The sequence below is a fragment of the Silurus aristotelis genome, assembly GCF_946808225.1.
Source record: "Silurus aristotelis genome assembly, chromosome: 27".
In the NCBI taxonomy this organism is placed as follows: Eukaryota; Metazoa; Chordata; class Actinopteri; order Siluriformes; family Siluridae; genus Silurus; species Silurus aristotelis.
In genome coordinates, this window is record NC_139600.1 from 15135576 (window position 1) to 15146065 (window position 10490).

The 10490-nt window shown below is 41.6% G+C and overlaps 2 protein-coding genes across 4 annotated transcripts in view; both read left to right on the forward strand.

Annotated features, from left to right (window-relative positions):
* Window positions 1-714, forward strand: part of LOC310721498 (thymosin beta-b) — an 884-nt gene extending 170 nt beyond the window's left edge. Inside the window, exons 2-3 of one of the 2 annotated variants that reach the window (XM_083533236.1) lie at window positions 8-122; window positions 543-714. In XM_083533236.1, the coding sequence (XP_083389362.1) occupies window positions 20-122; window positions 543-574 (135 nt within the window). In that variant the 5' untranslated portion in view covers window positions 8-19 and the 3' untranslated portion in view covers window positions 575-714. Of the gene's footprint in view, window positions 123-542 lie in introns of both variants that reach the window. The other variant, XM_083533235.1, reaches the window with a different exon arrangement.
* Window positions 715-2197: 1483 nt separating this feature from the next.
* melk (maternal embryonic leucine zipper kinase) lies at window positions 2198-10229 on the forward strand. 2 transcript variants are annotated; one of them, XM_083532860.1, is made up of 18 exons: window positions 2198-2366; window positions 3063-3151; window positions 3248-3333; window positions 3411-3527; window positions 3706-3849; window positions 3947-4015; window positions 4100-4192; window positions 4351-4449; window positions 4917-4985; window positions 5110-5208; window positions 5399-5485; window positions 5910-6038; window positions 6213-6392; window positions 6486-6759; window positions 8320-8392; window positions 8663-8822; window positions 9255-9358; window positions 9778-10229. In XM_083532860.1, the coding sequence occupies exons 2-18, from the start codon at window positions 3088-3090 to the stop codon at window positions 9953-9955; spliced, it is 2025 nt and encodes a 674-aa protein (XP_083388986.1). In that variant the 5' UTR covers window positions 2198-2366; window positions 3063-3087; the 3' UTR covers window positions 9956-10229. The 2 variants fall into 2 exon arrangements, with proteins under 2 accessions (XP_083388986.1, XP_083388987.1); XM_083532861.1 differs by having other exon boundaries at window positions 6489-6759.
* The last annotated feature ends 261 nt before the right edge of the window (window positions 10230-10490 follow it).

Here is a 10490-nt window from a genome sequence, read left to right on the forward strand (position 1 = left end):
GCAACAGAAAGTTTCTTGCATGATGGCTGACAAGCCTGACATCAGTGAGATCTCCCACTTTGATAAGTCCAAACTGAAGAAGACCGAGACGCAGGAGAAGAACCCACTTCCTACAAAAGAGAGTAAGGGTGTATTTACATTTATACCCTTTAAGCAGTTTGCTTTATCCAGAGTGGTGTTTTACAGCTGAGCAGTTGAAGGTTAAGCATCAAGTTCTCAGCAGCTTGGTGGTGATGGATTTTAAATCTTCCATTCAAATGTTCAACATCTTGATCTCTGAGCTTCCATGTTGGTGTGCAGGTTTTTTTTTTTTTTTTTTTAATGGTATGATTTATGGTTTCCTTTAAATGCTCATTTGGTCATATAATGAAATGAATATCCCATAGATGTTTTAAGGCTAGTTTGTATCTTGTGATTTGGCTTTGATATTGGAAAAGTTTGCTTCCTAGACTGGTTCTTTATTTGGGCAGCTACACTTTGTTTCTTGTGTCTTGGTTTTTATACCCCCCCCAATACTGAATTGTTTTTTTTTTCCCTTGCAGCAATTGAACAGGAGAAGCAGTGTGTCGTGTAACAACCTGCTTCTGTTCCCCACCAAGAGTTCCTCCCAGGAGCAGGATGGCTTCTCAACTAACTAAATTACATGACCAAGTTTTGAAGGTGCTGTCTGAAAATGGATGACCTGTTTAACTTGGAATAAAGTTATGGAGATGACACTTTTTTTTTTATTTTTGTGCTCCTTTCATTACGATGCGGCTCGGTGCTTCTCAAACTTCTACTGCCATTCCCTACTTTAGATTAAAGGGGTGTCTTTTTCAAGCCCCACCTGTTCTCAATCACACACAAACAAGTACTTGGTTTTTAAAGTGCCTAATTTATTAAAATATCAAGGTGTAATGCTGTAAAATAGCGGCACGGTATAGTTGTTGGTCGTCCTAATTTCTTTACTCACTTGCACTAATTTTGTTGTTTGGTTGCTTTTGAGTGTATAAACCTTTTTAATATAGGGGATAAATGAACACTATCAAACCTGCAGTCTGTTTAGTCTCACCTGCCATGTCATTATTCCCCACTAGAGGGCATGTTTGGCTTCACTATTTTAGTACATCAACTTTTCATTTTGTTTTTAAATGATTGCAGACAAACTCATTGCACTCTCAATAGAATGTGCTTTAATTACATAAAAAAAACTAATTTAGTGTTTTAAACTATGTAATCTGAGGGCAACAGTGCTAGTGTGTCCATTAGAAACCTGTTCAAGCTGAGGGGAAAAAAAATGCATGTTTGTACTACTAATGAATTGTCAGGTCTCATTTTTGCTTTGAAAATTAGCTTTTTAGGGAAAGAAATAATAGTAAGCTGTAATGATGTGAGGCCCCTTTATTGAAGGTTATTTCACACTGACACTGGAGACTCCTGTAAGATACAAGATTTTTATTATATGCAGAATACAACTGGAAATGAAACCCGGCCAGTCACGCTGATTAAACGTGGAAGGAAAAAAGATAAGATCTTATTATATAAACAGATAAGAGTCAATCCTAAAACTGGTCCTCAAAGGAGCATTTTTTTTCCTTTTAAAATGACAAACTATGGACTTTTATGTGTCAGGGCTAGTTTGTGTACATTTATGGTATTTGGCAGTTTTCTCAGTTGAGGGTTTTGTTTTATGGTCCAAGAGTGGCAGCTTGGTGGTGCTGGGGTTTGAACCCATGACCTAATCAGAAGTCCAACATCTTGTCCACTGAGCGACGACCATATTTGCAATAGCAAAGCCTGCAAAGATTATTGGAACTCCTCAATGTTCCTCTCCACAAAAATCTTTGAGATTTGTTTGTGAATGAAGAGAAACCTGAGGAATGTGTAGTTCTGCGTTTTGTCCTACTTTTGAATTTGTCGTCTTATGCAGCACCATGGTCCGAACATTGTTTCAATGTTCCTCTCCTTTACATGTGTGGGTCTAGATTTTCTTAACAATCAAAATATTTTTAGAAAAGCTAAAAAAAAGGACTAATTCATTACTACATATTATAGACACTCATTACTTATTTAATTTACTAAATTAAACTATTTACAATTTAATTTATATGCTCGACCATGTGTCGCTTTTTTTTCAGGATAGACAGTTTTTGTATTATAATTTTTTTATTCACAAATTGTAGTTGTTTCAAGCGAGACTTTTAATTTTAAACGGAACCGGAAGTGACGTGGCTACCGAGTGGTAAATTCAAATCTCTTCAGCGTCTAGTGGTGGACCGGCAATGTTTATATAGTTCATTTTTGTTTGTTTTTGCTGATTTTTACTAGTTTTTTTTTTTTTACTATAAAATTTCCTTTTTGAGGGATTTAATTTCCGGATTCGAAGGGTGAGTCAAATAAAAGGTTGTCAAGCGGAATAATCGGGTTTCTCAGTTCACAGCTTTTATTTATTTAACAAAATATATATCAATCATTATGTATAATAATTATCATAAAGTGCTGTTGGAAAAAAGGTTATTACGCACTAAAATAAGACCTAGACAACTTTCTGCGTTATTTAGAAAAACTCGGAATCGACTTCATACCATAAAGTCGACTCAGCTTTTTATGCGGCCATGAATGGAGAGTCGATACCGAAACCTCGGAGTCGATTCTGCAAAATAAACATTTTTAATTAACAAGTTCGTACAAAGATGATAGAAATTCAGAAAGGAAAGTCGATATCTCACGTTGGATTAAAGATAATTTCGGGCCTGGTAGAAATAATGATGGGAATTGTATTAACCGATTCCTAATACTCGGAATCGACTATTAAATCGACTCCTTAACTTCTTAAATTTCTGTCATTTCTGGAAAATCTGTGTAGTTGTATCCCTAAATATAGGTCAAAAAAAGACTGGATTTGGAATGCCTCCTTGTTCTCTTCACCTATAATTTTATTGAGAAATATGATAATAGCTTGTAAAGGTATATAAATACCAGTGCAGTGTAGAAGCCTGTAGGTTGTTTATTATTTTTACATTTTAGGATAATTTTGAGATGGCGTGTAACTGATCTCTGATTTACATGTATGTGTGTTGTAGGTGAAAACGTCAGAGCATTGAGAGCATGCCTGTAGACGATGCCTCCGACCTCCTCAAATACTATGAGGTGTATGAAACTATTGGATCAGGTAAGCTTTCTTTTTCCTTCATGTCTTTGTGAGAGAGATCAAGCGATCAGGAAATATTCGTGGACACTGTGAATAACTGTTTTGATCCCTGTGCAGGTGGTTTTGCGAAGGTCAAGCTGGGCAGACACATTCTGACAGGAGAGAAGGTGGCCATCAAAATCATGGAGAAGAAAGTTCTTGGGGTGAGTTCTACCTGCATGAAGCTTAACCAGGACGTACATGCGTCGATTTTTTATTTATATTTGTCTTAAAAACTCAGGATGACCTTCCCCGTGTGAAGACGGAGATCGAGGCTATGAAGAACCTCAGCCATCAGCATGTGTGTCGCCTTTACCACGTCGTCGAGACGCCCAGCAAAATATTCATGGTTCTTGAGGTGTGTATTTATATTTATATATATAGAGGAACGTACAGAACCGTGAATTTTGTGTACACCTAATACATACAGTACACTGTTGTAAAAATGTTCCACTTGTCGGTTCTCTGGTGCTTTGTTGGTTCCTCATAGTGTCTCGTGGCTGTAGAGGGTAATTATATATGTACCTCTTTATCAGTATTGTCCCGGAGGAGAGCTGTTCGATTACATCGTGGCGAAAGACCGTCTGTCGGAGGAGGAGACCCGCGTGTTCTTCCGTCAGATCGTCTCGGCGCTGGCCTACGTCCACAGTCAAGGATACGCACACCGTGACCTTAAGCCTGTACGAAGCTTCACTCCACGTTTAAACCACGTTCGCTTGGATCTTCACTGTTAATTCATCTGGTGTGTGTGTGTGTGTGTGTGTGTTTGATGTGCAGGAAAACCTGCTGATCGACGAGGATCACAATCTGAAGCTGATCGACTTCGGTCTTTGTGCCAAACCCAAGGTTTTTCCCTTCAGATCTATAAAACACACTCTTATTGATTATTTTCTCACCACTCGTGTGTCTGACGACGATTTTGTCCTGTAGGGAGGCCTCAGTTACGAGCTCATGACCTGCTGCGGAAGCCCCGCCTACGCCGCCCCAGAGCTGATCCAGGGCAAATCATATATCGGCTCAGAGGTAGGTGTGTGTGTGTGTGTGTGTGTGTGTGTGTGTGTGTGTGTGTGTGTGTGTGTGTGTGTGTGTGTGTGTGTGTGTGTGTGTGTGTGTGTGTGTGTGTGTGTGATAGAATCACTGGTGTTGTAGTAGCAGTGTATATGGTGTGGTCTTTGTTGTAGGCTGATGTTTGGAGTATGGGCGTGCTGCTGTTTGCTCTGCTGTGTGGATTTCTCCCCTTCGATGATGATAACTGCATGGTGCTGTACAAAAAAATCACTGTAAGTCAACACACACACACACACACACACACACACACACACACATTAACTAGTTATCTGGTGGTGGTGGTGGTCGTAATGATCTTGATGGTGATGGTAATTATGATGGTGATGATGATCTTGATGATGGTGGTGGTGGTTCTGGTGATGATGATGGTGGTGGTGATGATCTTGATGCTGATGGTGGGGATGTTGATCATGATGGTGGTGGTTCTGGTGATGATGATGATGGTGGTTGGGATGTTGATGAAGTTAGTAGTGATAATGATTCTGATCTTGATGGTCATCTTGATGATGGTGATGGTGGTGATTTTGATGGAGTTGGTAGTGGTGGTGATGATCTTGAAGCTCATGGTGGTGATGATGAAGATCTTGATGTTGATGAGTTGGCGATGATGCTAATGGTGGTGGTGGTGGTGGTGATGCATTGCTTTTTTTCATTATTATTTATTTATTTCGTTTTCTAGAAAGGACATTACGAAAGCCCTCACTGGCTGTCTCCTGGAAGTATACTGCTCCTTAACCAGATGATGCAGGTATGTTTGTGTGTGTGTGTGTGTGTGTGTGTGTGTGGGTCTGATTGCTGATTGATGACTACCCATTCTCTCACACATTTTTTCACTCTGAAACCGAAACTTGGTTCTTGTTTGTGTCCTGTAGGTGGAGCCAAAGAGGCGTTTAACAGTCAGGCAGCTGCTGGCTCACCCCTGGGTGATAAAGGGATACAGCAGCCCTGTAGAGTGGCACAGCACACGTCCGGTAACAAACACACACACACACACACACCATAAAGTCTAACCTTCATTTGTCACCTTTTTATGTTCACACAGTAGCAGCAACAAACAAGAATAAATACACAGCTGAAAGACAGGAGCAAACACTCGCCTGCTGCCATGTTATTACTCACCTCTCGCTCTGAGATTTACTTTATTCCGGCTCTGTGTTTCAGCTGGGACATATCGACGAGGACTGCATCACCGAGATGGCTGTGACGTTCAAGCGCTCCAAACAGAGCACCATCAATCTGGTATCGGAGGTACGCTTCAGATCAGCAGAATAAACACTTAAACAGATCCTTCTTCCTCCTATTTCCTCCTGTTGTTGTTGTTATTATTATTAAGATATCCTTTTCCTTCTTCCTATTTGTCTTCCTTCTCCCATTCCTCTGCTTCGTCTTATTATTTGTCTTCATCTTCTGCATCTTCATGTTAAGTATATTATTTTTCTTCCCCTTTATTTTCTTCTTATTTTCCCCCCTTTTATTATTATTACTGATCTACAGGTGGCAGTAGAGTTTAACTAAACAGACTGAGGGGAAGAAATGCAAAACATTAAAATTTTTCATTTTATATATATATATTGTGGACCAACACAATATTAGTCAGGTGGTCATAATGTTATGCCTGATCAGTGTACATGCATCCATCCTTGTGTAAATGAAATACGTGTGTGTATCGCAGTGGAAATACGACCAGATCACGGCTACGTATCTGCTATTGCTGGCTAAGAAGCAGCGCGGGAGACCCGTGCGTCTCCGAGTGGACGTGACCGCACACGACCCTGCGTACTCCCCAATACAGGAAATACAGGTACATTCAAACCCCAAACCTGTTTTTCCCCCAAGATTAGTCACGACCATGACTCTGATAAAGGCGAATTTATACGAACGTAATATCGTAACATATTAAATGAATTATTTTACGAGGGTGCACAAACATTTGCATGATCCAGTTACTTCATATAGATCATTTATGTTCTTCCAGTTGAAAAGGAGCCTGCATTTCAGTGAGGGTGAATATGACGATGATGACGACGATGAAGATGAAGCCCCACAGAGAGCCGTGCTGGGCTCAATGGTTCTTCCTGCCGAGTGCTACGACGACATCAACTCCTGGATCCCGTCAACGCCGCGGAGCACGCAGAACACAAACACTCCGCGCAAGGTAACCGCAACACACACACACACACACACACACACACACTGAATTTAAATATATCACGTTCCGTTCCATCACTTATTATGCTGTTTCTCCTAGAAGACCACCTGTCAATCATCTGAGAAGAGGCGGGTTGAAATAGCCCAATCCCCTACGGTGGACCGAGCGAAACCACGGTCACGGAACGCCGAGAAACATGAACGGACGAAAGAGAATAAGGAGAACGTAGCTCTGGCCAACTCAGACGGCGGCGTTTTCGCTCTGCCCGCCCCCATGACTCCAGCATCCAATCGGAAAAGCCGGCGCAACAAAACGTCCACAACGACGCCTGTAAACAACAACAACATACACAAACCTGTGGGGACACACAAAGGTGATTCAGGCGGCTGGGTTTTTTAACTTGGCTCTCACACACACACACACACACACACACACACACACACACACAAGAGTTTGTGGACACCTAACATCGTCCCATTCCACATTTAGTCCCCATGTCCTGTTATGATAACCTCCACTCTTCTGGAAAGATGTTCCACTAGATTTCAGTGTGCGCTTGTGGAGATCTGTGGTGCCGATGTAGGTGAGGCGAGGAGGCCTGGGGTTCAGTCAGCTTTTACATTCATCCGAAAGGTCTTCCATAGAAGATCTTCCACTCCAACCCATGTAAAGAATATCTTCATGTGCAGAGGGGCATTGTCCTGCTGGAACATGTTTGCGTCTTCTAGATCAAGTGAAGGGAGAACATCATGCTACTGCATCGAAAGACAATTGTGTGTCTCTAACAGTTTGGGGAAGAACCTCATATGACTGGAAAAGTCATTGTACTTGCCGAAAACCGGATAATCAGTTTGTTTGAAAGAAAATAGTTTTTAAAATTGATATTGGATAAACAACAAACACTCCATGTAAATAGTACTGATCTTTATCACAAAAAAAAATTCATTTTAGTTCATACAAATAATGATATTAATAAATATTACATAGCACTCTCTGTGCAGCACGCAGTCTCACTTGTTAAAAACAAAAACAGCACGTGGCATCAGTATTTCGCCTCTAGAGGCCGCTCTCTTAATGCCTACCGACCGGAAGCCGGAAAAACTATCGGGGTGGATTTTTGCCGTCAGTCTATAGTTTCAGTGATAGTAACAGTGGTCGCACTCTACTCCAGAGATGTCGATCATCATTATTTTCAGGTTCTTTTTTTTTCAGGTTCTTTTTTTTATCAGGAACAGCCAGTTTAATATTGTGTGAGAGACATATCAGCACCCTGGACAGGGCTTCCCTCAATCTATCTGTTTTTATATTTGTGTGAGAGATCAGCACCCTGGACAGGGCTTCCCTCAATCTATCTTTTTTTTTTTATATATTTGTGTGAGAGATCAGCACCCTGGACAGGGCTTCCCTCAATCTATCTGTTTTTATATTTGTGTGAGAGATCAGCACCCTGGACAGGGCTTCCCTCAATTTATCTGTCTATATATGCATGTGTATATATGAACGTACATCTGATCTCTGTCTCTTGGACTGTAAAAACGTTTCTTTTAAAAGTGGACATTCAGAGCAATCGACATACGAGTTCTGAAATTGTAATCGAAGCCAAGTGGCTGTGATACCAGAGGTATAAACTCACGTCAGGGATGTAATCCCATGTCCACAAGTGTCCGACATCCGCAACATTCACTGTGTTCTCCTCGTTACTGTCACACACTCGCTCCTCTTACACTGGAACAGACAGCAAATCACCGGGGACTGTGTGTGTGTGTGTGTGTGTGCGTGTGAAGAGACAAATCCCGAGGTGCGTCCTGACAGGTGTATATGTCACTTTGCTCGATACTGACTGTTGCTCCTTAAATGTAGTGACACGTTTGTCCTGTGTGTGTGTGTGTGTGTGTGTGTGTGTGTGTGTGTGTGTGTGTGTGTGTGTGTGTAGAAGCTGCAGGATGGAAAGTTGGAGAGCAGCAGCAGGGAGGAAAGGAGGTCCTCGTCTTCAGCCCGGAGAGAAGGTAAAGAGGGGGGGGGGGCTGGTAATGCATAATACTATTAGATTGAAGAAAAGTAGAAATCAAGAAGAAGAGGAAAGAAAAAAAAAAAACAAGTGACAGAAAACTAGAAAGAGGAAAGAAATATATATATATATATTAAAAAGAAACAACAAGGGGTGTCAAAAAAACAGGAGGTTAGACAGAGGGATCAGGAAGTACAGTTTTGAGGAGGATTGTATAAAGTGATATGAGGAGGAAGAGAGGAACCAGAAAGAGTTCTTTGTTCTACAGGTCTCGCTCGTTGGACATGGCAGGGTGTCAGGGGGACAGCGGGCAAAAGAGGAAGGCGGGGAAAGTGTTTGGCAGTTTGGAACGAGGCCTGGACAAAGTCATCACCATGCTCACTCCCAGCAAGAGGAAGGGGCCGAGGGACGCACCCCGCAAGATAAAGGTCTGGACTCTTCTCTTCTTTTCATCAATCATTCTATCCCTTATTCTCATTTATTCCTTACTTGTTCTTCCTTCTTCCGTTCTATTTTCTGCCAGTCATTCTGTCTGCTCTTTTCCCTCCTTTCATCCATCCTTTCACTCATTTAGTCTTCCATTTGCATTCCATTTTCTTTTCCCTTTATTCTGTCTGCCCCCCCCCCCATTTTTCTTCTACTCTCTTTTCCTTCCTTCATCTGTCACATTTATTCTATTCATTATTTTTGTCCTTTACATTCATTCATTCTGTTTTTGTTCAGTCTGAATTCCCCTTCACTCCATCCTTCCTTTAGTTCACTCTTTTCTGCATCTCCTACTTTCCTCTCTGATCTTCTCCCTCCATCTTCTCCTTTCCCTCACGTGTGTGGTATTAAAGCGTGTGTATGTGATGGTGTAGGCGCAGTATAACGTGACGCTGACGACTCTGACCAACGCAGACCAGGTCCTCAATCAGATCCTCACAGTTTTACCTCAGAAGAACGTCGACTACGTGCAGAAAGGGTGAGTGCAGACTAGAGTTTCCACCATATGTGGATCTATTTCTCTTTCTTTCTCTCCCCCTCCTTTTCTCTCCCTTTTTTTCGCCTTCACTTTCTCTTCCTCTTCCTTCCTCTCTCTCACTCTCTCTCCCGTTAACTTTCTTTCGTTTTCTCTCTCCCTCTCTCTCCCTTTCACTTTCTCTTGTTTTTTGCTTTCTCTCTCACATTCTTTCCCTTTCACTTTCTCTTCCTTTCATGTTCTTTCTCTCTCTCCCTTTTGCCTTTCTTTCTTTCTTTCTTTCTTTCTTTCTCCCTCTTGCTCTTTCTGGTCTCTCCATCGCTTTCCTGTTTGCTCGTTATGGCTTTCTCACCCCCTCACTTTATCCCTCATGCTCTCTCGTTCTCTCTCTCATTCGTTTTCTCTCCCTCGCTCTTCCTCAGCTACACACTGAAGTGTCGTACGCAGTCGGACTTTGGGAAGGTGACGATGCAGTTCGAGTTGGAAGTGTGTCTCCTGCAGAAACCCGAAGTGGTGGGGATTCGGCGTCAGAGGCTAAAAGGAGACGCCTGGGTCTACAAACACCTGGTGGAAGACATTCTGTCCACCTGCAGCATCTGAGCGAGCACTTCCTGTCCACAGTAACTGTTCGTTCCTTCCTTTCTTTAATCGCTCCGTATTGTTTCTCCTCAGTTCACAAGACGATGAAGGAAAACGGCGGCTTTCTGTCCAAAACCACTTGCACACTTTTACTCCTGAAGTGATTTCCTGCATCACACAGGAGAGTTTTAATCAGTTACATACTGGTGTTTACCTTTTAGATCTGAAAGCATTATTCTGCTGATCTCGTGTCTTGTCCTGTTTGTATCATGTTTGTGTCTTTTTTTTTTTTTTTTTTAAATTGATTTACTTTATTAATGTTTGTGTCTGTTTACAGTCCAGTTTTATTCTAATAAAATTATTGATGTGTAGAAGAAAAAAAAAGCAGTTTACAAACAAAAATAAAAATAAACTCCTTTTCAAATCGATTGGTTTCTGAGACGAGGGGAGACGAACACACAATATACTGACTATTTAACAGTAAAGGGTGTAAGGACACAACAAGCGTAGACCATGGAAGCTCGGCCATTAAGATGTTGGACTTCTCATCAGAAGG

What these genes read in the sequence shown, in the direction of transcription:
- melk (XM_083532860.1), top strand. Translation starts at nt 3,088, where the DNA reads ATGCCTGTAGACGATGCCTCCGACCTCCTCAAATACTATGAGGTGTAT. An exon ending in TCCTTAACCAGATGATGCAG is followed by an intron (nt 4,986 to 5,109) that starts GTATGTTTGTGT and finishes TGTGTCCTGTAG; the next exon opens with GTGGAGCCAAAGAGGCGTTT. An exon ending in CCCCAATACAGGAAATACAG is followed by an intron (nt 6,039 to 6,212) that starts GTACATTCAAAC and finishes ATGTTCTTCCAG; the next exon opens with TTGAAAAGGAGCCTGCATTT.